This window comes from Sparus aurata, chromosome 5 (assembly GCF_900880675.1).
Source record: "Sparus aurata chromosome 5, fSpaAur1.1, whole genome shotgun sequence".
Lineage (NCBI taxonomy): Eukaryota > Metazoa > Chordata > Actinopteri > Spariformes > Sparidae > Sparus > Sparus aurata.
The window spans coordinates 27,395,317-27,423,207 of NC_044191.1; the positions used below are offsets into that span (position 1 = coordinate 27,395,317).

The 27,891-nt window shown below is 43.8% G+C and overlaps 3 protein-coding genes across 5 annotated transcripts; all 3 read right to left on the reverse strand.

The window, feature by feature from the left end:
• Positions 1 to 2,153: 2,153 nt before the first annotated feature.
• gadd45ga (growth arrest and DNA-damage-inducible, gamma a) lies at positions 2,154 to 3,861 on the reverse strand. Its single transcript, XM_030415821.1, has 4 exons — positions 3,694 to 3,861; positions 3,472 to 3,573; positions 3,147 to 3,357; positions 2,154 to 2,987 (listed from the first exon to the last, which is right to left on the reverse strand). Exons 1-4 carry the CDS (start codon positions 3,744 to 3,746, stop codon positions 2,874 to 2,876), a joined length of 480 nt encoding a protein of 159 aa, XP_030271681.1. The 5' UTR covers positions 3,747 to 3,861; the 3' UTR covers positions 2,154 to 2,873.
• A 3,699-nt stretch (positions 3,862 to 7,560) lies between these two features.
• On the reverse strand, positions 7,561 to 13,581 carry creb3l3l (cAMP responsive element binding protein 3-like 3 like). Its single transcript, XM_030417898.1, has 10 exons — positions 13,433 to 13,581; positions 11,928 to 12,068; positions 11,269 to 11,665; positions 10,960 to 11,069; positions 10,744 to 10,836; positions 10,258 to 10,364; positions 9,953 to 10,021; positions 9,775 to 9,859; positions 9,350 to 9,443; positions 7,561 to 9,153 (listed from the first exon to the last, which is right to left on the reverse strand). The coding sequence occupies exons 2-10, from the start codon at positions 12,066 to 12,068 to the stop codon at positions 8,756 to 8,758; spliced, it is 1,494 nt and encodes a 497-aa protein (XP_030273758.1). The 5' UTR covers positions 13,433 to 13,581; the 3' UTR covers positions 7,561 to 8,755.
• Positions 13,582 to 14,791: 1,210 nt separating this feature from the next.
• On the reverse strand, positions 14,792 to 27,865 carry nim1ka (NIM1 serine/threonine protein kinase a). 3 transcript variants are annotated; one of them, XM_030418378.1, is made up of 8 exons: positions 25,375 to 25,725; positions 25,138 to 25,281; positions 21,151 to 21,705; positions 20,399 to 20,764; positions 20,130 to 20,242; positions 17,751 to 17,872; positions 16,654 to 16,800; positions 14,792 to 16,444 (listed from the first exon to the last, which is right to left on the reverse strand). In XM_030418378.1, the coding sequence occupies exons 4-8, from the start codon at positions 20,704 to 20,706 to the stop codon at positions 15,689 to 15,691; spliced, it is 1,446 nt and encodes a 481-aa protein (XP_030274238.1). In that variant the 5' UTR covers positions 20,707 to 20,764; positions 21,151 to 21,705; positions 25,138 to 25,281; positions 25,375 to 25,725; the 3' UTR covers positions 14,792 to 15,688. The 3 variants fall into 3 exon arrangements, with proteins under 3 accessions (XP_030274238.1, XP_030274235.1, XP_030274236.1); XM_030418375.1 differs by lacking the exons at positions 25,138 to 25,281; positions 25,375 to 25,725 and adding an exon at positions 27,706 to 27,865; XM_030418376.1 differs by having other exon boundaries at positions 25,138 to 25,725.
• Between the last annotated feature and the right edge of the window lie 26 nt (positions 27,866 to 27,891).

Below are 27,891 nucleotides of genomic sequence, written 5' to 3' on the forward strand. Positions count from 1 at the left end.
AAGATGTTTGTTAACGCCGCGCACATAGCAGCAGACGCGAGGAATCCTTTCCAGTAGTCGTTTCTTTTCTTTTTTTTGCTGTCGTCTGCTGGCTCACATACACCTGTAGCCAAAGGGAACAGAGCATAATAGAAAAAATAAAAAAAAAAACAGGCACGGTATTGTTTTGGGGTTTCTTGTAGTCTTGCGTAGGGCTTCGCATGAGCTGAAGCGACGGAAATTCAGGTTGAGAAAGCAGATAATGGAAGCCCGGGTGAAGAAATTGGGTTATAAAGAGCACAAAGAGAAAAAAAATAAAACCTGATCTATCACAAAGACCATCAATGTCACTTGTGTTAAAGAAAAGTAGGTCAAGGTTTTAATCTACAATACACTCAGCACTTGATTGTAACGACCATACACTTACTCTGTTTACCCAGAGCACATAATGAACCGGTCAACATTTGTATTCTTGGGGAAAATGGGGGCTTATCTGGGGCGTTAAATATTGCCTTTCCCCCCCCCCCCAAAAAAAACGGGTCAAGATTATCGACACCATCGCCTCCGCTATTGTTGCCATGAGTCTTTTCTTTATGGCATTTAGAGACAGAAAAGGAACCCTGACCTGCAGGGACGAAAATCCCTGAAAGTTTTGGGTGCTTTTTTGGGAAAACACGAGCTACATAAAAAAATACTTTCCCTTTTCAGTCCTTTGTGTTTTAGAATCTAAAACTTATTCAAAAGAAATGTGTGCCTGTCTACCTGCTGAGGAGTTGTTTGGGACTTTAAGAGGTAGATCTTGTGACAGATATCGTAAGATGTGACTGAGTGGAGCAACCGCAGGCGAAAAGTCATCGCGAGCCTCATTAGTCCTCGTATTAGTGCTGCGCAACTTTGTGCGATACCAATCGAGTTGCAGTTTTGATCACGCTTGTGAGAAAATGACTATTTCTGTCGGCTCTTTATGATGATTTATTTGTCTCATTTGCCTACCAATGCACACAGTGATGCCCGAGGAAAGTCCCACTGCTGTTTCTTCACAACTTGTCTTATTGTAAATCTGTCTGAGCCGAGCTTCCTTTGTTCTTAGAACGCTGATCGCTCTTCACAGAGAGGGGACCTTTGTGCTTCGTGTGCGCGGCTGTGCGTGTGCAGGTGTGCGTGGCGGTTCGTGCACACGTGCAGAGTATGACCAGTGGCTTGGCTGGAGGCCGAGGTGCTGCCAAGAATTGGCGAGATGAGTTGCTCTGAAGTCTGCTGTCTCTTTGATGTGGGCCGGCCCTTTACTGACAGCTTCAGCTCTGAGGCGACCACAAAGCGCTCACACACACACACACACTTTCCTTTTACCTGACGCTCACTGACCCCCTTTTTCCTGCTCAGTCCTCATTCCATTGAGTGTGGCTGCACATGGCTGTGTGTGCACAAGCAGGATATCAAAATGCAAAACTTTTCCTTGTGTGTTGCCAGGTCATTTGCATGAATGTTGCAAAGCCATTGCAGGTTTTATTCAACTGGAACTTCAATCGTGCAACAGTGCAGATTTCCTAACAGTGCATCTCTGAGATATATATATATATATATATATATATATATATATATATATATATGTAAAGCTTGACCCCAGCGTTCTGCAGCAGAGCAGAAATTGGGTTATTAATACCACACAGCCTCCCATTTCCTAATGGATGCACAAAATTACGACTAAGCACACTCCTCGCTGACACACAGACCTCTGCAGTCTGAGCTGCCTGCACGCAGGAACACAAAAGAAAGCTCTTTTCCTGCAAGCCCCCCAGACTCGGCCTCAATTCTGGCTGCAGCGATTGTGCAAGCTGTCGCACAAGGCAGCTGGTCTACGTACCAGCAGTGAGAGAGATCGGTGCCTGGAAGGAGCTGATGTCACAAGCATCATCATGTCGCAACTACTCTCCCCCCTCTCCATTCAGCTCTCTCTTAACCACCGGTCTTTCCGTCTAACACCCACATTTGACTTTTTCTTTTTTTTTTTGTCTTTTACTTGGTAGCTGATGTCACGCAACACTTCCTGATTCTTCTAAGTATCTGTGCAATCTGCTGTCATTTCCCATAAGCCGCTGCTGCAGCTTAGCCAACCAAAGGTTTGGCCAATGGTCTGTAAAAACAGAGAAAAGAACACTTCTGACAACAGAGGATGAGTTTGACTTTAAATGTTTATTGACAAAGCATTAAAAATGAGTACACTTCAAATGGATATTGCATCGTTTCAGTCTGCATATTTGAAAGTAAAAATAATAGTCCATGAATAAGTGTCTCAGGTGCAGACACAGCTTAGGTCAGGATGTGCAAGCAAAGTCTCTGCTTATTCCAAGAAGTTCCTGACAGCTGCGCTGGAAAAGAAAAAAAAAAAGAAAATCCACTTTCTCGGACACCCTCGTCTTCTGGACCGACATCTTCCTCGTGACTCTCTGATGAGGTTCAGTCCCAGCCTCTGCACTTTCATGTGTCCATCTCTTGCACGGTCCTCGTCTCTGTGACCTCCTCCTCTCAGTTCCCCGCTGCCTCTTATCTAGGCCAGTAACTGGGTCAAAACTTCTTTTCATGCACTTTGCAGCACAGTCCAAAAAACAAGAAATCTTCTCAGTGTCCCATCAGGCTTTCTGGTCACTCCGTCCACGCCCCCCGGCCAGTGTCCGCACTTGACCTCTGAACTTCAACCCCCTTTTTCCTCAGGGGTAATCCAGAACCAACGTGCCGACCCAGAATGCACCGTAGGGGGTTAACACAGCCACAGCCTCTTAATCCAGACGTGTGAGACGGAAAGGCTCGACACCTCCGGCTGAAGCTCAGCTCCTTGACTTTCTTTTCATCATCTTCAACATCAGCATGTGAAGCTCTGCAAGGGGAATGTCTCTTCAGCGCTCTGGGAGCGTGATGGTGGGCACCCAGTCGTACACGCTGCGGCTCTCCTCGCAGAACAGGCTCAGCTTGTCCAGAGAGGGGTCTTTCCATGGGTTTGCACTGGGGCTCTGGAGAATAAAAAAAGGAGGGAGATATTTTAGAGTCAGGACACCTGCCACAGATACAGAACATAGAGACACCGCAGTGAGCATGGTGTGCAGACAGAGCAGTGATGCGTGCATGATTCACTGGCTGGCTGGCTGAGTGGGTGCTTCCTGGGAACGTACCGTGACAAGAATGCAGTGCGCGTCCTTGGGCTCGCCGGTCTCGTCTGCGCCCACGAGGTCGGCCAGGCGCCCGATGTCGTTGACGCGCACCACGTTGATGTCGTTGTCGAAGCAGAACGCCTGGATGAGGGTGAAGTGGATCTGGAGCGCGATGTCGCACTCGTACTCCTCATCGGTGGCGAGGACGCAGAATGCCACGCTGTCTGGGTCACTGTGGAGGCAAACAGGAGAGAGAGCCGGTCAGAACATGTTTGCGCTTAAAAAAAAATCAGAAAATAAAACAAAAACCGTCCAGTCGTAATTACTCAGGAATTGCAATACTTACACATTCATGACTTTGGCGGATTCATAAACTCCAACTGTCAGGTAGTCCTGCTTCTTGGCAGCGACCAGCAGCTCCTCCAGGGCTGCGCCTGCACTTTGCACCCTTCACACAGAAGAAGAAAAAAACACACATCAGACCACCGGGAACACTGACAAACACAGTTAACGCATCAAACAGCAGCAGCTCCGGCGATCACGATGAATCCGTGCGTCAAATATTTACCTGTCTGCGTTTTCCATTGCGTTGTCTTGTCCGCGGATCTCTTCCAGAGTCATAGTTATAATCCAAATAAAGCGCGATCGGGATTCCGCAGTGAGCAGAGAAGGTCCGTGCGTGTGTGTGTTTCTCCGTGTTAAGTCTCTGGCGTTATTCTGAGCTCGGAACAGGCGGTGGGTGGATTTATAGCAGGTCGGCGTAGTTTCTCGGCAAGGGGCGGTCTCTTTCCGGCTTCGGCTCTCCTGCCATTGGCTCAGAAGGCGAAGCCGGGGAGAGGAAAGCAAAAGTCCCCGGGCAGTTACGCGGAGCATGTTGACAACCCCACGTGGGGTGGATTGGGGAGGGGGGGGGGCAAGATTACAACCTTTCAAGAAATCCCCCCCCCCCCCTTGCCACCAGCACCACTCATCCATCCACCCACCAGCGATTCCTCCTTACCTTGTCAACATCCAACATCACCAGAATGAGCAAAACACTGAAAGTCCCGTCTGAGCTGAGGTGGACTTTGACGGCGAGCAGCTGACGCAACCGCACAGTAAAACACAACGCGCGGGGCATGTGACGACATGTTTACGACCCGAATCCCAGTGATATTAGACGCTCCTGTGAGAATAAGCAGACTGTATTGATTGTTTTTTTGTTTTGTCCAAGTGATGTTGGATAACTCTAGCCTTGTGTGTTTATCGGTTATGTAATTGTGCCAAGTGATGTTTTGCCATGACAGTTATAAAACCAAAGGGAAGGGAAGGGAAGGGGACGCACACCGGACAGCCGTCCTACAGGTGACAGTGTAACACAATACGTTACTGTTGAGGTGGAAGGAAAATTGCCGGATCTTTTTTTTTTTTTTTTTTTCCTGTTGGTTGAATCAGCAGTGGAATCGGTACAGAGATGAGTCCACTCCAGTGATGAACTCCGGAACAATCTTCTCAGAACTGGACTTCCCCAGCCCCGGGGAATCACTGGCCCCGCGTTATATTTAGCTCGTCCAAACTTTCCCTGTATAAGTCTTTGCCCTTAATAAACAGCGTGTTGATGGCGCACCTGCACCCCCGTCAAGCCTGTTACCCAACCTGTGTTTACAGTCTGCCCTGCTGAGTTAGTTAGAGCGAGAAGCCTGTCCTGACCCGGATAGGGCCACGTTTCCCGGTGGCGTTGTTCTTTCTTTCTTTTTTCTTTTTTTTTGGAGGAGTGAGAGAGACAGCTTGAGTCCGGCACACGCCAGGGTTTTTCTTTTTTTGTTCGCCCTCTGAAAAGGAGGCTTAATTGCTCAGCCTGACTCGACGCGTGTCGTTTTCTTGTGTCACAACAATACTCACGTCCTCCACCTGCCCCCCGGTCCTTTCATGGGGCTGGGGGAGTGTGTGGCCCCTGTGTGTGTGTGTGCGTAATTAGCCCACTCCATTTAGTACCCCTTGCAGGCAGATGCCCGACAGATGCGCCAGGGCCCCCCAACCCGCAAAAACGCCACGTGCCGTCGGCCAGTGGTGCTTTCCAGGCCTGTTTATCTTATCAGCCGGGACTGTATGTGTTTACATTCAACGAAACCTGCTTTTTCAGAAGGCTGTGCGTGTTGACAGGCTTGGTCTTAAAGGAAAATGTTCAGCCGAAAATGAAAAGTTTTCCACCAGTCAGCAGGTGCAGTTTCCGTAGTCCATTAAACATTTCTGGAGCTTCTCAGCTAAACAGCGACAGCCTTCTCCAAAACTACCTAAGCAGATGGGGACTTGTTTTAAAACACTGGAATTAAATATAGAATGGCTCCGTAAAGTTCCTCCAGCATAATCCAGGTCTGCGGACCCCCAGAAGTCGTTATTTGCTTGGTCTTTTCAAATCACGTTGCGATCGTGGGGCTTCTGGGACTTGGATTTACACCCGACAAGGTGCATGAAGCCACTTTGTGTTGCTGCCAGTATCTTTTTAAAACAAGTCCCCGTCTACTTCAGGTGCTTCGGAGAGTGCTGAAACGCTACAGAAATGTTGCTCGCACCGCAAAACCTCATCCGGCTTCCCATGAGCAGGTGACGGCTGAATTTTCATTTTTAGGGGGGAACTTCTCCTTTAACCTGTAAGCAGGTACGAGCACATCGGACAAATTACAAAAGTCATCACGAAGAAAATGTGCACCCCTCACAGCTACATAGATCACGTAGACGGCCTCATCACTAAATGATTTATTACTAACGCGCCCCGGTGACAGTTGTTTTCTTGTTAAACAGTGAGTCAAGCGATGAACCGCGCTGACATTTAACTAAATGCAAATGAGGATGCCTACATGATAACCGGGTGACCTTTAACCTAATCTAAACCATCTCTCAGGCTGCAGAGTGCCCGGTGTCAGAGAATCCTTTGACCGACGTCGCCATCTGCTGGCGGCTCAGAGAGACTGACCTTTCCTCCTTCGACACAACCAGTCTGAACATGTTGAATAAGCTCATGACTCATCTGATTCCAACCTCACACTTGTGAGTCACCAGCCACTTCCAATATGTTGTTGTTATTCCCAGACAGCTGAGGTTACCTGCAAAGTCAGAAAAATACTGTTTGCCAAGTGTGGAGCAGCAACAAGAACCGCTGGGATTAAAAAAAAAAAAAAAACATGCAACAAATCTACAGTTTCATTTTAGCCCATATCATTTCAATTGATTTAAAAGGCCTGCGACTGCCTGAAACATCCTCAGTATGTCCCTGTTACATCCATACAGGTAAAATCTACATGAAGTTTACATTAATATATCCAAATCCACTCATGTCAGACAAACACTATTACAGACGATCCTATTATACGTGGAAGCTTCTGGAATTTTACAGTTGTGAATGTAGGAAGCAGTTTGGCTGAGATGATGGGGGGGAAATCCCAGGCTGGCTGTGCAAAATAGATTAGGCACAGCCTCCCAAATAAACCTTGTGTGAAGCACCTAACTTCCCGAAAAACCAATTGTGGTCAGAGAGGCAGTTCCGCACTGTGTGTGAAGGCAGCATCTGAATGCTAATTGTCTGGGAAAACAGCACTGTTGGACAGTTTAAAGAAGACTTCCTTTGATAGAGAGAGATTATAATAAACTGAGAAGGGCTATTTAAACAAACGTATACAGGTGAAGAGCCGCCTTCGGGTAAATCCTGAAACAGTAAGTTCAAATGTTAGTGACATTAATATTTAGTTGATTGTGTCCTTCGTATTGTTTAATTTCGATGTAGGCCTTCTGTGATCAAATATGGAAAATAAATATGTAAATATGCCTTTGAATGCACCAAAAGGAAAACCAAAAACAAATGTAGGCATTCACTAATTAGTCAAATGAGATAAAGTGACATCTCTATTTTAAATTTGTTTCTGTATTTATTTCCCCTTGTCTCAATCCCCCTTTTTATTCACTTTCCCATTTTATTTATTCATTTATGAAGCAGACCAGACTACAGAAATAAACACAGAAATACATGGAGAAATACATTAATTTAAAATGAATAAATTAACAAAATAAAATAGAAAATTGAATGGGGATGTCAGTATGTTATTAGTATTTTTGGTGTATTTAAATGCATATTTAAATATTTATCAAACCATTTCTTAATTTTTCATTTCAACAGTTTCAGTCCTGCAGTCAGTCACACAAGTGCTTCATTTAAATTGAACATTACAAAAGTTAAATAAATAAAGCAGCAAATTAATGTCACATTTTATAAATGAATGCCTACATTTATTTTTAATATCATTTTTGGTAGATTTACTTGAATATAATTGATGTATTGAATAATTTCTTTATTTTTAATTTTGACAGTTTCAGTCCTCCATAAATTTGATAGCATCCACAAGATAAAACACTGAGCTCACAGGTTTTCTTTGTATTCCTTCACAGCATGAGACAAAGTCAGTCCGATTTATAAAAAGTTTATTATTATAATAGAGGTCCAGACATGTATTATACATAAAGAGTTCAAATGTACAGAGGAGCTACAATCATTTAAGCGTATTTACATTCCCTTCTTGGACTATGTCAAATGTCAGTGCATTTGTTCAACATGATCAACATTTAAAATCTCAAAAAAGCAGTTCCAATACCATTTTCGATTCCACAGTAACGGAAGTAATACACAAAAAAGGAACAAAAATGCCTCACTGACAAAACAGGTCATTACATTTTTTAGTACATTTTACTGCAACACGGTTTATCTGAGCAGATATATCGAACCCCATTACTCTGTGCACAGGTGAGAAGGTATTTCAGACGTGTTTATAAAAGGTAAGAACTGTCCCATGAAGTTCAAAAAAGAGGAGATGGAGGGGGTCAACTGGGGTCGGCTATAGGCGTTTTGTTCAATAGTTTTTTTTTTTCTTGTTTTACTGTACAACATGAAAACAAAGCATTCCATCAAAAATTAAAAAGAAGCATGGATACCCTTGTTACAAGGGGAATACTAACAAACTTTACAAGTCTTCTAAATGGCCAAATGTCCTGCAATGGCTTTAAGCGTTACGTGGTCAACCACTTTGATCAAGCTTCATGAAAAACAAGCAGCCTATCTCCTACTAAGCGATGGATGTTTCTGGCTAGTTTGCTGTGAACTACTTCTTTTCACAATAATTTACTATTGGGGAGGCATTCGTGATCAATTTTATATTAACATCTAGATCGGCTGGAGGTAATCAGACAGATTGGAGTCAAACAAAGCTCGCCCCTTAGAATTTGGTGATAAATAATAATGCTTTCAAGTAATGTACTGCCGGTTCATTTTAGATTTTCCTGTTGGTGGTGCCCACTTTGTGGAGCCTTCAGTGCTAAGCAGCATGTGGCTTACAACAAGCGTGCATTTTATCGTTTACACTGCTGGAAAATATGGAAATCTCTCTCCAGTTCTTTTTGCCCACTGGAGGAGGGAAATCAGGACAAAGTGCAAAAAAGTAACAGTAGTTAATCAGAGGGCAGTTGGAGAGGAAAAGTGGGGACAGACTGATATAGCTTGATTATTACTGATATTTTCCCTTCCTTCTTGTTTAAGCTTCCCTCTGTTACCTAAAAGATTAGGAATATGGCTCCCTCTGCTGGTTATATTGGTCAACATCACCCTACTACATCTCATCTGAGCGGTGCTGCGGTAGTATGACAGACGGGGGATTTCGATCTATCCAGTTATCCTTGGACCCTGCCACCTCGTGCGCCACAGCAGACGCCACCGAGGCATCGATGGATCCTTCCTGTAAGGCCCCGGCCGGTCCCGGTGCCATCTCTTTAGACTGTGCGGGGCTGGGGAAGTCTGCAGAGGAGTTGCTGTTAACTCCCGTTTCCGAGTCAGGCTGCTCCACCCTCTGGTAGTCTGGGGTGTGATTCTTTTGACCGCCGGCGAAGATGGCTTTGTGGTTCTCCACCTTAGGTTGGGGCACCAAGAGAATCTCTTCGTCGTAAGGCTCAAGGTAGGATATAGCATCTGTGCTTTCTGGTGGCACCGAGCGCAGGGTCCGGGAGACGACTGCAAAAATGAAATGACAAGAGAAAGCTGAGCCGAGAAAGCCATACTTTTGAGAAGAGTCTTCACATGATAAAGATAAATACACTAGCGTCACAATGACAAGTGTTTAGGGAAGCTTTCCACCTAAACATGTGTATCAATAAGACATAAAGGAGACAGGTTGAAAAAGAATTATTTTTCTTTTCAGATAACTTACAGTCAGAGGATGTGTAGAGTTCCTTCTGTTCTGCGTTTCGGCCAAATGGATTGACTGACGGGAAGATGATGAGACAGAAAGAGAGCAGGAACACCTGGAGGACAAAGCCAAGGACAGAGTGAGCAAAAAATACTGCAGCATGACAAAGAGCTCGAACCCGAATGTGGGAAATATTATCTAGAGAGAAAAAGAAGTTCGCATAATTTTTTTTTATCATTAGGCACATTGCCATTAATTGATTTGGAGCAATTATATTAGACTATATGGAGTGGAGGCAGTATGGGCCACATTATGCACGACAAAAAGAACAGTTTGCCAGTAAACCTCAAAGAAGAAGAACAAGAAGAAACAAAACCAGTCGACTCATCTTTGAGGTAATGAGGGGTGCAAAGTGCGCATAAAAATATGTTGACAACATTTATTACCATAACACAGGTGCTGGTTGTGCTGGCCTTCATGGTCGACATCTTCACCAGAGCCTGCAGTTTCCTCAGTTGTTCTATCAAGGACCTGTAAGAACAAAGAGGACACGTTTACTGTAAGAATCACCTCATATTTAAACATTATTACATATTAATGTAGATAATATCTCAGAGTTCTTACATGTTCTGTTTCTGAAGCAGTTGGACTTTCTTCTGTAGTTCCAGGTTGTGTGCCGTGCAGATGGCGACCCTGCAGGAGACATTTCATCATGATTAATTTGTCAATTTTTGCCAAACATCCGTATGAGTATTTGACCAACCATGAAAAAAAAGATTCTTATATTCTTAGTGACAGTTATCCAAGATGTCTTGCTATACGTGATACAGTAGAAATAGACTGCTGTCTTTGAAAACAGATTTGCACATTTTTCTGCATCTATATTCAAGAATTTAATGGAGAGAATTATTTTGGCCTCTCTGACTCACCTGTTTTCCAGTCCGTCAACATACACCTTCTTCTTCTTGCGGCTCTCCTGAGCAGACTGCTTGTTGCGGATCTTCCTCCTGATCCTCTTCAAGGTCCTCTCCTCTGCCTGTTTAAACAGAGAGGAGACTTTCAGCAGAATGTTGACATGACAGATGATGATGTGTGTATAACAGCCTTCAGCAGCTGTGTCTCAGAGATCATGTAGAAAATCCATTTGAATATTCATCAAGCAAAAACATGGCTGAAGGGCCAAAAAGCTATCACATTCACACACAGGAAAATAAAGACACTGTTCAGAATTATTGTACAATAATTGCTACAAAAATGAACAACAGTAATTTCAATATATCAGCAGTATGTTGTTGGATTATGCTCATACATACATGAACATTTACATCATCTGGCAGATGTTCTTGGCCTGTGCAGCTTACAGCATCATGACAAGATGATCAGCTCATGTAAATAAACATTTTACTATCAGTTACCTTTGTGAGAGGCATGTGAGTGGGAATAGTCGCTCCCTCTTTTGACAAAAGCCGCTTTTCCTCCTCAGTGAGCACAATCTCTTTAAACTGGAACTGGAGCGAGAAAAGACAAAAAATATCTTTGAATCATCTGTACCAAAGGGAAACAAACTCAGTCTTCCTCAAGCAAACCCTTGGAATGACCCCCCCAAAAAAAATTCAGGAAAAAAAACGGACCTGGTCTGTGTAGTTGAGTTCAGTTGAATCCTGTGTTGAGTCCTCTATGGACAAAGTGCAGGGCAGCTCGCTGGTGAAGTCCTCCTCCATCGCCTCAGTCACCAAGTCATCTGGCACAAGAGAAATACATTTGAAATAAATTCTATGATCTGCTTGACAAGCAAGTGCCACTATTTGATTATGTACGCAGTATCCTGCCTATCCGGAGTGTTTTGAAGGGATTCAAGTGGACACAGAGGTTCAGTGAAGTTATAAAATATTCAAGAACCTAAGTCCATAAAACTCACAGAATTCATGAACTAAACATACCCAGATCAATGAAGACATCTGTATCTGGCTTCTCTGCCCTCACACTCTCCAAGATATCCATGTCTCTGCCTCCGCTCTGCAGCAGAGAGTAGCTGTGATCCGCCTTGACAGTTAAAGCCTCCAGGCTCTCTGTCTGCACCTCTTCAAGGCCCAGGGCAGGGTCAGAGTGCACCGGGCTGGGCTCGGAGTAGCTGGGACTGGGCACAACGTCAGTATCACTGCTCTGAGGACTCGGGCAACCCGGTATGTTGTTGTTTCCAACTCCAGTGCTCCTGCTGTCATCAGAAATACCGCTGTCGCTGCCCGAGGGAGAGCGAGAGGGACAGATGGTCCCCATGTCCTCCTCTTCCTCTAACAAGCTGGACAGGAAGTCTTCCGTATCCATACCTGTGAGCATCTGTAAGAGAAAAACAACTGCGTTACACTCCAAAATGCACTCTCAATATAACTCAATGAAAGCATTTAAACGGATGAGGAAATCCCCATTTTTAAGCAAGAGCTTTAATGCCAAGATTACATAAAGTCTGAAAATACACATACAAATACACATGAGTCATCCAAACACAAAAAGGAACAGTACAGTTAAATGATTTCCTTTGAAAGAAATCCAACCAACTGTGTCCTGAACTGATATTTATTTTCTGTGAGTGATCCCTTACCTCTTGTTCAGACAGCCAGGATTCAATGAGCCCGTTTCCATCAGGAAAGAGAGGCTCAGTGGAGCCGTCCTCTCCGCCGTGTAGCAGCAGCCCCAACAGGTCTGCTCCATCCATCTCTGGAAGATCCTCAGTTGCCGACATCTGGAGCAACACAGCAGCACACAGACAGCAGCAGCTGTTTAATATTTGTCAACAAAGGCATTAATGTTCATAGAATATCAGTATTATGTTAATATAATACAAGCATGATGTCAGGCAAGACTTCATTTGGGATGATGGGATTTTGTGGGACAGCTTAAATGCCATATTTCATATGATGACCTATTGATTTATAGATTAATCAATAGGTCGTTTTCAAAAAATCCATCTGTTTTAAAGACATCTATGTGGCTGTAACAATTATTGTCATTATCCGTTAACGGATTTGTTTATAAAATGTCAAAAGATTGTGAAAAATGCTTGTCACGATTTCCCAGAAACAAAACTGACATCCTCTGACTGTGTCTTTTGTCCAACCCACAGTGTAAAACCCCTCACACTCTTCAATTAATATCACAAATGACAAAAAAGAAGAGCATCCTTACAATTACGAGGCTAAAATGAGCAACTAATCTGGCTGTTCTAGCTGAACTCCTCTACATTCTTGACTATCATATCAAACCACACACCTTAGCAATGACTTTAATGCATAAAAGTCCCAGTAGTCATAAGACATTTTAGATATCGTGTCAAAGTCAAGTAGAATTTCCCCGTTTTATGCCATGTGTGATGCTGCAGTGATCCATGTGTGACAGGACCACAGATAGGTTGAGTTCACTACCAGCCTGCTCTCCCTCCATGTGGAGGCTGCAGGTGCATGTGGGATACTGATGCTGGTTTCATGGCCTGAGCAGACAACATATTGGGTGTATAGTCCGACAGATTAAACGTCCTCATGAATGGGTTAATAACGCGTAGACTAACATGCATCGTAAAGAGCCTCTTGCATCATTTCAGCACTCCCTGCATGACATCATCTTGAACCGAGCCCCGCCCCCACATGCCTTTGTCACGAGATCTGAATACATGCTCCAGTGTCAAAACAAATAAGACATTTAACCTTTGATTAATTCAAGGAAATTATATTTTTTTGTGATGCACTGCGTGTAAAAAAAAGAAAACAAAAAAAAATTAACAATATGAATGCAGTCTTGATTTAAGGTACCTTCATTGTCTTGCAAAATAAGAGCATTGTGTTGCAGCAGAGACGTGTAAGTCACAATCGACCTGGTTAACGTGGCATTGAACACAACACGATTCGTGAGTTTTTGATTCAGTAAAAATAATAAGTAAGACAGCATGGCAGCAAGGAAGAAAGGAAACGTCTTGAGGCCAACATCGACGAGCCAGCTAGCTAGTTTGTTATCTTAATACTCCTGTCTTAATGTCGAGAGGGCGTGGTCCCTCGTGCCATTAAACACACTGAAAAACGTAAAGTCTGTAAATGTTGATATTAATGTTTTTACCGTTAGCTGACAGGAGATCAAATACCATTCGTCTGAGTCGTCCGGGCGTCTTTTTGGTTTGTCTCAGCGTTTCTTCGCTGCTGCCGTGTAGCCGTCACAGCACTTCCTCCTGAAACCACCTTCCAACAAGGCAAAAATTGCGTCATAACGTAAAGGCGGATGTGAGTACGTGGTCGTCTCGGGGGCTTCTGGGAAGTGTAGTACAGCGCCTTGTTTACTGTGTGTACTGATCACATGATTGCCAAGCTGTCTACATGCACATACCGTAGGAGGCAGCAGGAAAGTAAGCAAATCACAATGCAAAAAGAAGATTATGGTAAAAAATTATGATTAATATGATTATTATTAGGCCAATATATAATTTTACTGAAGTATCTCGACTATGGAAGCTTATTTCTGCTAGTTAAAGAATAAATACATTTTAAAAAAAATTAAGCTTGCTGAAAAAAAATATGTGTTAATCATTGTTATGACAAAAAAGTCAAAACTCTAACATTAAAAAGTCATAATTAAGAGATTAATATTTAATTTATGAGATAAAAGTCAAAGGGTTAGTCACAGTTATTTATCTCATAATAATTAAATACAAAAGTATAATTATGTGATAATACGTCCAAATTATAACATTAAAAAGTCATAATTATGATATAAATATTTAATTTATGAAATAAATAGTCAAAATATGGGATAAAAAGTTATAGTTATGAGATAAAAAAACAAACAAATTATGAGATTAATACGTTTATTTATATCCTAATAATTACTAGTGGAAACAGGTGTGAATACTTAGGTGCTGTTAAGTAACAAACGATACACTGGGATATGTATTGTACTGTGATAATATTTAGTGAAGTAAATCTGCCTTCAGAGTGTATTTAATGTTTAAGATCTATATGTTGCACATAATATGGTTTGTCATTAACAAACTATAAGCCCTCTCTGACAGATTGCATTTCCTGATTATGTATCAGTGATCAAACACATACACTGTACTGAACCAAATGGTTTGATCAGACCTCTTTCACTCATATAATGGATATGTTCATTAAAAAAACATTGACCATGACCCTCACTGCACAATGTTGCCTGATGGCGACAAAGAGGAAACCCCCTTAACCCCCTTATTACCTGTCAAAATCAAATGTGCTCCTTTAGGGGTTCATACACATGTGCATGTGCAAAATGAAATGTTTCTAGCACTTCACGTTTTCACAAAAAGAGCCTCCTCCCCCCTTAATGCATCATGCATATCCCAACACACTGTCATGTGTAGGCATAAAAAAAAAACCCCAAAAATAGTATGCAGTACAAACACACACAGAAACACAAAGGCATCATGAGCTTCATGAAAAAGACTGCTGGGTTCAAATTTCAAATTTATTTTAATTAACACATGAGCGTTAACATGGCATCAGATCATTAAAAAAAACCTAATTACTGAAACTCAGACTGAAACCGCCCGAGTCTAAACTGAAAACTGATTTTTGCCACATGAACAGCTATAACTTTGGTGGTAGGTGTGTTGATTTTTTTTTCGTAGCTTAATAACATTTATTGGCTTTTTTTCTTCAGGCCACAAATAAAACAGAGTGAGGTCATTCAGTTCAATCAGTCTAACATCTCGTGTTTGATATCATCACACAGTTTAAGGAGTATAATGAAACCAGTTTGATTTCATAACATGATAGAAAACTAAGGCATCAGAGAAAAGTGCAATTAAACATTTGAGACACCGTATTTCATGTATTGACTGCATGTTCCAACACGTTATCCTCTCAGCATAATGTTGTGGTTGTGAAGTCTTCTCCCTAATTTATGCTACATTGATTTCTCATAGGGTTTATTGGTGTTCCAGCACAACTAAGCATAGGATGGCTGTGGGCTACAAATATCTGGCCTGCACGACCCCAAAATAAAATGTTATGTCTGCCATCTATACATCACATTCACTTAAATAAAATATATTTCATAACATTTCCCATTTCTTATGAGGATTACAGGTCCCTGTCAAAAGAGGAGACAGTAATGATTCGCTGGCAGCAACATTCTCACAGAGACTAATTTTACTGACTAGAAGAAAGATAGTAAAAGTAAGAAATCCCAGATTTCAGGAGCTGAGTGGGGTTATATGCCATGATTTCAATTTAAACTGCTGGACTGAAAAGCACTTTTTTTGTTATTTTGTAATGAAATCCATGCAATCTCATCCCAGGATATCAAGTCAATTTGTTTCCAGAGCGAAGGGAAAGCATTTTGTCACAGAATCACGCAGAGTTTAGACGTGTGCCTCAAACTACGGTACACTTTTAGTCGTTCCTTTTTACTCGTAGGTGGTCCGACTACCTTCGTGACTGCAGGAACGCTCTCGACGGCCCGTCTCTTGTGAGTGCGGTGCAGCAGGATCCTGTAGACCCCTGTGATGGAGCTCCTGCAGTCTTTCCCCTGGTTGTTGAGGATGTGTTCTGAGGTGATTCCTAGCGTCTCCAGCGCTGCCTTTACCTCCATCTCTTCCTCCGCCAGTTCACGCGGTTCACCCTCTGCTAGGTAGGACGGGTCGAGTTTAAAGGGCTCCATGGCGCGCGGCAAGTCCACGGGGAGAAGCCACTCACAGCCCATCATCTGCTCCACTGTGCAGCGGTCCGACGGTATGGGTTGGAGGATTCCCCTGATCAGCCTCTGGCATGCGTCTGGCACCCAGGAGGGCAGGACGAAGGCCCCGTCCAGGATGCATCGTTTCAGTTTGGCCACAGTGTCCGCCCTGAAGGGCATGGTGCCCGTCACCATGAAGAACAGCATCACCCCCAGGGCCCAGATGTCTACAAAGATGCCGACATAGTGCTCATCCCGAAAGAGCTCGGGTGCGGCGTAAGGCGGTGAGCCGCAGAATGTGTTGAGTGTCTCGCTGCGGCGGCTCAGCGTGCTAAAGCCAAAGTCCCCCACCTTGACACAAGAGCTGCTGGTGTAGAAGACGTTCTCCGCCTTCAGGTCGCGGTGGATGATGTTGTTTTCATGCTGTGTTAGAACAAAGAGAAACTGCATATTGAGATCTACTTTCAGCGTCTACATCGTGGTAGCAGCAGAATAAATGCATGAAAATACACTTCATCTTGATTATTGGTACTGCAGTTATTTGGCTGTTCAGACAGTAATTAAATCTTATATAGGTTCCATTCAGATAGAAGTTAATCATACCACTACAATCCAAATGTATATGTACTGACCATGTGTTTAACAGCAGAGAGGATCTGGGCGAAGACGATCTTGCTCTCAGTGTCGGAGAGTTTCCCCTCTGTGGTGATCTTGGTGTAGAGCTCCCCTCCCCCCGCGTACTCCATCACCAGGTGCAGCCGCGTCAACGTCTCCACCACCTAAAGGAGAAGTCACACTGGATGTCGGCTGGATGCGGTCATCATTAAGACGGCCATTTGGCCTCAGATTGAGTTTGTTCATTAAAGCGAAACTCTCGCCAAAAAGCAACCAAGGCTTTATTTGGGATTGAATATGAGTCAAACCTTCATGTAAAAGCATAATTACGACGAAAGAGGCACTTTTAAGATTTACCGTAGTTTCGGTTTTGGGCACGTTAATTTTGAACGGGAGTGCTCGGGGCAGGACACGCTAGCATCAAAATCGCTATTTTTAGAACACTAAGAAGGCTTGACACAACATGAAACTTTGCTCGTAGCATCACCAGGGTCTCTACTCATGAACACGAGCATTGAGAACTTTGTTTGTGTACACAGAGTTTATGAAAAAGAAGGTTTTTGAACTACTCACGTTAGCTGTTGCATCTCCTGTGCGTCGCCGTCTTGCCAGACAAAAAGTGTCGATCCCTGAGTGCGACCTGACAGGCACGCTTGAGGAGCGGTTCACCATTACTCTCCTGCCTGTCAGGTCGCACTCGAGGATCGACACTGTCGCTGCCAAGATGGTGACGCGCAGGAGGTGCAGCAGCTAATGTGAGTAGTTCAAAAATCTTCTTTTTCATAAACTCTGTGTACACAAACAATGTTCTCAATGCTCGTGTTCATGAGTAGAGACCCTGGTGATGCTACGAGCAAAGTTTCATGTTGTGTCGAGCCTTCTTAGTGTTTTAAAAATAGCGATTTTTGATGCTAGCATGTCTTTCCCCATGCACTCCCGTTCATAATTAATGTGCCCAAAACCAAAACTACGGTAAATCTTAAAAGTGCCTCTTTCGTCATAATTATGCTTTTACACGAAGGTTTGACTCATATTCAATCCCAAATAAAGCCTCGGTTGCTTTTTGGCGAGAGTTTTGCTTTAAATCAATATGCGGGCGTGTTGTGGGTCAAACCTCATAGAGGCGTATGATGTTGGGGTGGTGCAGTTTCTCCATGCTGGAGATCTCTCTGGACAGCAGCCTCTGGGTCTTTTGATCCAGCTTGGTTTTGTCCAGGATCTTTATGGCCACTTTGTCTGGTGGCACAAAGGAAGAAGAATAAGATCAATGATTGGAATGGAGAAGTAAGATAGCAGATGCTAAAATCTGGTAGCTTAAGTTCTTTGAATAAGGTTTTGTAGATAAATGATCACTAACAAATGATACATTTAAGAAGAAGTACAGATCATTTAAAGGAGACCTTTTATGCTTTTTTAGTTTTTCTCTTCCCTTCAGTTTTTTATATCGTGTCTTGTGCATGTAAAAAATCTCGAAAGTTAAAAAGGCCCAAGTCCACAGCAACAGAAGCTCCTCTCTCCACAGAAAACACTGTAGTCCCAACTTTACTATGTTGCACATTTGCATAATTTATGCCCAGCGGTTAGTTTGGCACGTAAGAATTGATTTAGCATAGCTGCTCTGTTGTTGTTAACAGTGCTGGGTCAGGCATGTGCGAGCTGACCAATCAGAAGAGACTGCGCTTCAAGAGACAGGAGCTAAAACAGTGTTTCAGACAGAGGGGGAATACAGAGCTGCAGCGCTGGACAGTATGAGAAAACTGGTGTGTTCTTAAGCATTAAAGCATGTCAACCTAGTAACCCAAACTGCGAACCAAAATTATGAACCCTAAAATTAGCATAATGTGTCTCCTTTAAAAGCACGCAGAGAAAATACTTTAAAGTGGCCTTTCATTTCAACAGAAGCTTGATAGGGAGACAGAAAACTGAGGAAATTAAGATGCGAGTGCTCCCATTGTGTCAGTCATCATTAAAATAAGTCCACTTTACTCAGAACTAAAGCATTAGACGTGTTACGTCAATCTTAAAGCGAGCCTCGCTCCTCCTCGCACACAGAGAATTACCCCTGAAGTGACCAAGCCCGATGCTCTGTTCCAGATAATTTGATGGAGGATTAGCTGCCCTGGGAAACCAATTTTCTTGATTATGTTCTCCCAGGGGGTTGATTCCCACTTTTAGCCCTATAGGAGAAAGAAATTTGGCTTTGCAAAATTAAAGAAAATGGCTCTTTTTTTCTGCCACACTGCAGTGAAAATACGGAGCATCAGGGTAGAGATATCAACCACGACAGGGACACAAAGTGCTGAGCTAGCCACACCGACCAGGAGTCAAATTTACCCGACCACCTGACGGACTGAGAGGAAAATATAGTGCACATTTCAAAAACGCACACACAGTTTCACAGTCAGCGAAAGATCAAATGATTCACATATATCAAATATCGAACAACTGATATCTTTACTGTATTCTGTTCAATGATTCATAAAGCGGGGCAAAATGGAGCGGCGGTAACTGAATACAGAAAAGATCTTAAGTGGCAAAATGGTGTTGAGATATCTAATTGTGCGTCAGTATGCATTATTCAGGCTGGTATTAGGCTCCCTTTCAGCTGTGACATAGCTTTCAAAGGGAGCATTCAAAATGCATCGCAGCTCAAATAGTTTTTTTCAGGGGACTAAATGATACTGCTTACATGCACACACACACACACACACACATATGGAACAGATAGGCATACAGTAAAGTATGCTACAAACAGAGCACACACGGAGCTACACACTCGTCCTCCTCCCTCTGTGCAGCCTTTGATGAGGCACGCAGCAATTTTAGCCGTCGCTAAGGAAACTGGAGATCTCTAATCAATCCATCTGCTCAAGGGCAGCAGACAGTCTGTCTCTTTGTGGCTGAATCAGCCCCCTGGCCGGGCACCCATCGCCTTGTTAGTGAATTGCCACATGAGGACACACTTGTTAGTGTTGCAGTCCGCTGATGGGAACAGCTCATCAGCCAAATCATCACTTAAATCTAATCGAGAAGAGCCAGGGAAGAGAGCAAACGGGAGCTTACGGAAGATTCTTATCTTTAAAGATGGATGTGTTTACGCTGTCGTCTGCTATCTTTTTGCGGGCTGCAACTAATAATGATTTCCACTGTCTTGATTAATCGATTGGCTGTGTGTTCTATGAAAATGTTCGAAAATTGTGAAAACCGTCCATCAGTTAGTCCAAAGCCCCAAATGACATCCAAAGATATTCAGTTTATTGTCAAACGGGAGAAAAGAAACCAGAAAATATTCACTTTTTTCCATAAAAATCAATTAATTAATTATCAAAATAGATGATGATTAATTTAATAGTTGTCCATTAATTAATAAATCGATTAATCATTCAGCTGATATCTTTACAGTCAGTATATTTGCCACTCCTCCACTGATGTTCTCCCTCGACTCTAGTGCATGTGTGTTTTAACAGTTTCAGTGATTTCATTAGTTTCCTACCTTTGGTGAGAGCATGGATTCCGAGCTTGACATGTGAAAAATTCCCACACCCGATCTCTCCTCGAATCTTGTAGAAGCCGATCCTTCTGCCCACTGTTAGCTCGCGGACCACCCTGTGCCCAGAAAACATAACAGAAGGTGTAACACTCAGTATTCCCTGTGATATCTGACAGAGGAGCCATAATAAGAATTTCATCTCCTGCCTGGTGAGTCAAAAAGCAACAAATCTTAATAAAACAGGGATGATTGCTTCATCTCTTGACCCCTACCTCTCATCCTGGCACATATCCAGGTTCAGCCTTTCCAGCGGAGTGAGGCGGCGGATGGTCGCCCCCTCGTCGTCCGTGTTGATGTCCGAGCTGTCCTGGCGGCTCCAGCGGCTGTACCGTTGGCCGGCGACCACAGCTGTGCCTCCAATGGACCCTCCGACAGAGTCCCCATTAGACTCCCTTGACTCTGCCCCAGAAACTGAGATGCTCCCAGCGGTGCCTGCTGCCCCCGACGCCCTGGAGCCTGCTGTCCCGGCCCCAGCTTCAGCCCCCTCTGGGCTGCTCTCAGAGGGGCAGACAGCAGTCATCCTGCAAGGGACGCCCAGGTCGACATGGGCTTAGCTCATGGCTGGGAGTGGGGGAGGACTGGATGCACAATAAGAAAAAAACCTTATTATATTTTTGATTTGTTTGCTATATATATGTATTTGTATTATTATTGCAGCATGACAGCAAGAGCAGTAACACCAGTAACATATTTTGTGCGGCTTTGATTTAACTGCATGGCATGCTATCATGCATTTTCCTTATCTCAAATCACAAATAAAGAAAATGTGCTATATCATCATTGTGAGTTGTGTTATAGGCGCAAAAATGATCCCCCAATTCTACAGTGTGCACAGAGTGGCTACAGTATTAGCCCCTCACACACACAGAGATAACATATAACCCACATGATGTAAAATGAAAATAAAATCCAATGTAAAAAGGTGACTGAGTGAATTCATATTGGACAAAAAACCTTGACTTACCTTTAGACATGTGAGCCATCGAGAGGGTAAGCTCTTTCAGTGTCCGTGCCCAAATCACATAGCTATTTAGACAGTTTAGTCAAGAAACAAACCTAATGAAGAAACTGTATCCTGTATTTCAATGAAATAGGACAGAACCTCCAGTCCGTGCACCAAAGCACATGCTGCATCCAAAATTTCCCCCAGAACTGTCCTCTCCACGATGGAATATCAGGGACAATTTGTCATCAGAAACTTGGCCGCCGTCGCAGTCTTGTCGCATCTCAAGAAATTTCCGGGCGGTTGAAGGCCTTAGTTCTTCTTATTTGTAGCCAGTGAAGTGTAGGCGATGAGGTTGAGGCTCACATCGACCATGTGTTATCGGATTCATGCTCACTGCTGTCTCTTGCCGAAAGAGGTCTGCGGCGCTTTAATGGGCTCTTTTGAGTCTCCAGGGTATAAATAGGCCACAGGTTGAGGAGGAGGGGAAGAGGAACTGAACAGGGGGGGTTGGAAGAGAGAGGTTGAACAGATGATAGTGTCAGGGTACAGCCCAGGTGGGTTTAGTGAGACGACCTGGAATGAAGCACAAGAGAGAAACAAAAAAAATTAAACGTCATGCATGTTACAGCGCTCATGGTTTCCCTTTTGCCTTCTAATCTTTTCCCGTCTTCAGTCAAGTGTCTGCGCAAAAGCCACGCGCTTTCATCCTCTGCGGTAAAGAGTCTGTGCGCACATGTCAACACAAGTGTGCGTGCACAGTGTGCGCTTAAGCGTCCGTTAATACGTATCTTAATCCTTACTTAATTCTGAGCTTGAGTCCTGCCTCCAAGGGCACCGCGGGCCGAGGTCGTTTTCACTTTCCACCAAACAGACGATACTAACAGCCCCTGATTAACCTGTCAGTTCTAATGGAGAGTATGAGCAATGACTGGCACTCCCTTGTGTATGTGTGTGAGTGTTTGTGTGTGTAGCACAAGGCATGAGGGCAAATAAGTAATTGTAATTAGGTGATAAGTGCAAGCTGCTCAGAAAACAAAGCTCTAACAACATCCCATGAGCGGAAACAGAAGAGGTGCATCTGAGGCTAAGGTGAACCCTGATTTTGCGGAAACATATGACATTTAAACTCAGCAAAATGAAACGAACAAACTTTAACCGACCCAGTGATGTCACTCGGTGGCTAAGATGCATTGTGGGTAATGTAGGCACCAGGTTTGTAACCTAAGCTCTGTGATCTGTCCACAGCTAGACTGGCCTGAGCTGGATTGGCTGGTTCTCCGTCATCTCCTTGCACACACACTCAATACTTAATACTAGCCTGAGTCGATTGTTCAGCACTCAACCGGACACCTGAATTGAATTGTCTTGTGAATGACAATGTGCTTCACCCAAACAATCTACACGAGCTGCCTAATGTTGCATCAAAGGACCACATTATATAAAATACATGCATTAGTCACATCATTACACTTGATGTTTATGTTCCTTGATAATAACCGACACAGTCGCTGTACTTCATTTCAATTCAATCCCAAATAAACTGCCCTGGTGTTGTAAACTCTGAAAATACTCTCCAACATATGCAATAATTACTCCTGTTTACTCCAGGACTTTTTTATGAAACTGCAATGTCCAGCTGTATTTGTATTTGTTATCTACCAATAAGAAACAGAGACATAGAACAGTGCTGCATCCTTAAAAGCTGCCAATAGTAACCAGTTGCTCATGAACACAATAGCAAAGACGACTGAGCAAAATGTTTCAATTGTAAAGTTGTTGTTTTAATCTTCTCGGAACAACAATGACATGAAATTCGGGTAAAACAGAAGCAAATACATTATTCTCTGAGAAGTTAAACGGCAATGGCAATATTAATCCAAAGGTGGACGTATGCAACCTTTAATTAATAAAAAAAAAAACAATATGGATGTCAATTATAGTTGCTGTATATTTATACAATTGACTCTCATTGGGCATTGAGTGGAGTACAGATAGTTTCAGTTTTATATTTCTATCTCAAATTAAGTGTTAAGAGTAAGACGCCATGATGTTACATGTTTTGTGTGGAGGAGAAACGGTTAACTTTGTGATACATGAGCAGGGGTTTCTCTCATCCCTGTCTATGTTCAGATAAATGAATCCGTGTTAAAGCTTCGCTTGCAAATCAAAGCAATTGTCTTTTCTCTACCAGCCTTCAAACACCTTCCTGCCACCGCACCATGAATATCTAAGCATTGATCTCAGGCGGCCTAAAAGGACTCGCTAAGAGAGGAGAGGCCTCTACTTTACAGCACAAAGCGACAAGCCATGAAAACCAGCCTTTTATGTATGTAAATAAAAAGACTAGAGGACAATCACGCATGAGATAAACACATAAAGAACAAGAGGAGAGCCCCAAGAGTTTTCGGGACAAAATCGTAATCAGGATATTGAAATTTTCAATTCCGGATGAACGTTTACTTGATGGTATTATTTACTGAATAACACTTCTGATCTTCGCAAATGTATTCTTCAAAATTGCTTTCACAGGGAGTACCAAGGAGTTCAATAACCAACTGGCTCTATTGATAATTTCTTCAAGTGGACAGTATCCCCGCGGTGCGTCTATGAGCTGAGTAATAGTTACCCAGATTGCTTTGTGCTTTGCTTCCTCTGGAAAACAGATCTACCTGGTTGCTTGGTGATGGACACTGACCCAGCGTGCGCGTCTGTTTTTCATGCCGAGGATTAGGCATTAACTGGCGCTGATTGTCAAGAAAGAGAGCACACAGTGCCGTGTTTACAGTCTGACGGCGCTGCATTGAGTGTAGAGTCGGAGTCTCCCTGTCAGTTATGTGCATTAGTAGACTGACGGATAAATACAAGAACACGGAGCACAGCAAAGGACATGTGGAAGAGCTGGGGACCAAACACATGTGCAGTTTCTTGCTCTTACCTTTCGTACCTTAAAGGCTTACTGGAACTTTAAAGGGGCATTATGTAAGAATTTTAGCTGAATACATTGAAATGAACTAAAACTATCAACAGAATGTGAGCAAATAGCAGTTTAGAAATGACACGGTTTATGTATGTATGTATGTTGCAGAGATGCCTGCTGAAGTTAGCATGCTAAACAGGTAGCCTCAGCCTGTTCTGGTCCAAAGCTCCCGCACTAGTGATGTAAACACTAACGCTCCCCTGATCCTTGAGCTCCTGCTAGCTGCATGGCTAACTGAGCTAACTAGCTAAGCAGGCTACAGTTAGCAGCTGATTGCAGTTACCACGGTGATATGCTGCCCCACAATTGTTTCCAGTCTTGAATTTACAGGCGGCCAGTTCCTACACATTGCTCCTTTATGTCACCACAGAATAACAGTTTAATTAAATGTCCTAGTTTCCAATTGTCTTTTTTAAGTCTAGGCATCTATGGTCACGAGTTTGGACTAGGCCCTGAAAGAATTAGATTCAAAGTGGGATTCAAATAAGCTTCCTCCGTAGGGTACCCGGCCTCATCCTCAGAGATCAGGTAAGGAGCTTTGACAGGGGAGCAGCTGCTCCTTCATGTCGAAAAGAAGCCAGTCGACATGGTTCGGGCATCGGATCAGGATACTCCCTGGGTGCCTTCTTGTGGCTGTTTTTCCGGGCACATACAACTGGGAAGAGTTGCCAAGGTAGACCAGGACCAGGCTGGATATAACTTATACATTTCATCTGGCTTGACAACACTTCAAGATCCCCCAGGACGGGCTAGAGAACGTTGCTGAGGAGAGAGACGTGGACTACCTTGCTGCCAAAACAGGAGCCAGCTATGGAAAAAGGCAAAAAATGGACGGCTTGATGTTTGTAAGCAGTCCGGCCAACTTTGATTTTTTTTTCCAAGTTCAGATTACAGACAAGTGCACCATTCACATACTCGCTCAATTAATACGGTGCACTGCTTGCCACAAACAGGTTTATGAGTCTGGGTACGGCCAGCTCTTCATCAGCAAACACTATCAGCTGTGCCAAGCACGCGCCCTTACTCACCGCACAGTCAATCATTTGTTTGATGGTCCCCGGAGACAAGGAGGAGGGCTTGCCCGGCGCACTCTGCTGTTGATCGCGCTGCTAGCATCAGCTGCCTCTTCACACACTTCAACAACGGAAAACCCGAGAGCCCATCCACAGCAGCTGTGGATCAAGAATTAGACACTTTTTTTTCCGAAATGCCACTCTGTGCCTGTTGTTAGGGAGGCTAATAAAACAGAAGAGACGTTTTCTCACATCGCACGCTGCGAAACGTCTCCCCGTGAAAGAGTTCCCCTCCTCTGTTTTCCTCCTATTCACTTTACGTCCATCCTCCTCATTCTGCCTGTGCTTGTGGCCCAGTCTCTCTCTTTTTCACTGCTGTTATGCATTCGGGCACAAAGACAAACGCACACACACACACATTCACAGACCCCCTTCGCTTCAAGCACACTCATGTAAATACACACACACACACACACACACAACCACACACACACACACTGGCAAAGCGAGCTCTCTCCACACAAAGCTCCCCAGTGTGTTAATTGAGACGCACGGCTGACAAGAATAAAGAGCTCAACGGTGAAAGAGCCCCGACAATGAAGACTGTGGGCCCTAGATACAGAGAGGCAGGCCTCTCTGGAATCCACAGGGCAAATATTTCACATTTCCCAAAAAAAACAACAAAAAAAACCAGACTGACCTCACACAATCTGAACCAAAGCTGCACAGTCCTCTTTGTATGCACTCAGACCAAACCAAAGAATTCCATCACCTATACCTGTTATTTGCTGTGGCTGTAAGTAAAAGTGTTATTCCCCACGCCTGACAATAGTGCTAATCTATAGCTCCAAGTACATGTCGGAGGGAGAGAGAGAGAGACAGGGAGAGTCTCTGCGGCCTTAACTAAGTTACCATGACACTGTGTTCAGGGAGCACGCTGACACAATGCAGAACACACACCGTTAAAATCCATGCGCGCGGTGGGTTCAAATCGAAGATCTCCTCAGTCAATTACTTTCCTCCGGTTTCCGAAAAAAGCCACCCGAGTTCACGCTGTTCACTGTCAGCGCTTCAAAGAGGCCCGCATCAAAGAAAGAACGCGCGGAGCAGCAGTGTTTCATGTGTTCTGACTGATTGACCATCAAAAGAATTAAAAAATCAGGAACACGTTTCAGTCAGGGCGGGCGTAAACAGACAGAGAAAAAGGGGCTATTTTTGCTTCAAAAACATGGAAATGTATTTGCCGTCTAATCCAAGTCTGCACTGTGAGGAATGGATGACGCAGGCTTCGGATGCGATACAAAAATAAAAGGCTTTTTTTCTTCTTCTTACTACTTGATCATAGGCCAGATGTTAAAGGTGCACTGTGTAGTTTTGAGGAAGAGCTTTTTAATCAGAAGAGAAAGATCTTCATGGAGATAATACGCCTAAACAAACAAACCCTCTTTGTTTTTGACTGACAACACAGTTTCATAGAACTTTGTTCTGTTTACAGTTGGCGGACCTGCCACCTTTCTAGCATCAAACCCTTATTTTACTCTGAGAACAGCTTGCTTATTCATTTATGGAAAGAATAAATACGTCAAAGTTTGGATCATTAGATCATTAATGTTGAAAATATAAAAATTCAGAGTTTGCATTTCTTCTCCAAAACAACACAGTGCCCCTTTAAAGGCACAATACGGGGCATCCTGATGGCTCGGTTTGATAAGACGTGTGATGTAGGGTATCCACGTCTGGCTGCTGAGTCATTTAATTCTCCTCCTCTCGCTTTGCCTCCGGCAAAGACAGTAAGCGTACGCTGTAAAGATGCCAGTAGAAGTGTGTGACCACGATAAACAGTCATTTAACGTTGTTTAATTGTCACAGGCCCAATTTTGGAACAATCTGTCCACAGATTGCTGTTCCTCTTCTAACTACCCCTTAGCCTTTGCTGAGTATGTGATGTACTGATGCATCGCTCCCTCAGTCAAGATGCTGGTGCTGCTCTATGCAGAGACAGATAAGCCTCCATCAGGGTGCAACAGGTGCTGCAGCTCAACTCTCCAATTCTTCACCTCATTCCGTGAACTTTAAAGCAGCCAGAGAGGTTAATGAGCGTGTCAGAGCTCCCAAGTTTGTCTTAACTATTGCGTGTGCGTGCGTTGCGTGCGTGCGTAACTGCCAAGCGATGCACTGTTGATCCCCCTGAGAAGTGATGCAGACCGCAGCCACTGCAAAATAGGACTTAAGACATATTATTAATAATTATTATTATAATTAAAAAAAACAGACCAGGAGGTTATAGAAGATGACATATCAGCCTCATCCGCGAGCCTGCAGGTCTGAACACACAGAGAGGTGATCTATGAACCTGCTGAGTCGCCACCCGGGATGTGTCCATGGTGACTTGCAAGTTTTTTTGTTTTTTTCCCCAAACACCAACACCAACCTGCTGTCGGAGTGAATAAATCTCGCAGTGCATCGATTATCGGTGTTCAATGACAGTCAACAGTTACCATCTCCTCGCAGCAGCAGGCCATGAGCCGGCGCCTTTTCTCATGAAAACCCGAACCAGACACAGCAGAGGTGTGTGAGTCTTACCTGGGTGAGCGTCTTCACGGAGCCGTGGCGACGATCCTTACCGGCCCCGCCGCGGAGCCGTCCCCTCCGGTAGCCCAGTGACATTGAGCGAACTGGTTCCGTGCTGCAGCTGCTCTCTCCTGGTTCGGTCTGTTGTGGAGGGGAAATCCGCTCGACTGGCAGGATGAGACGACCAATAGGCGGCGG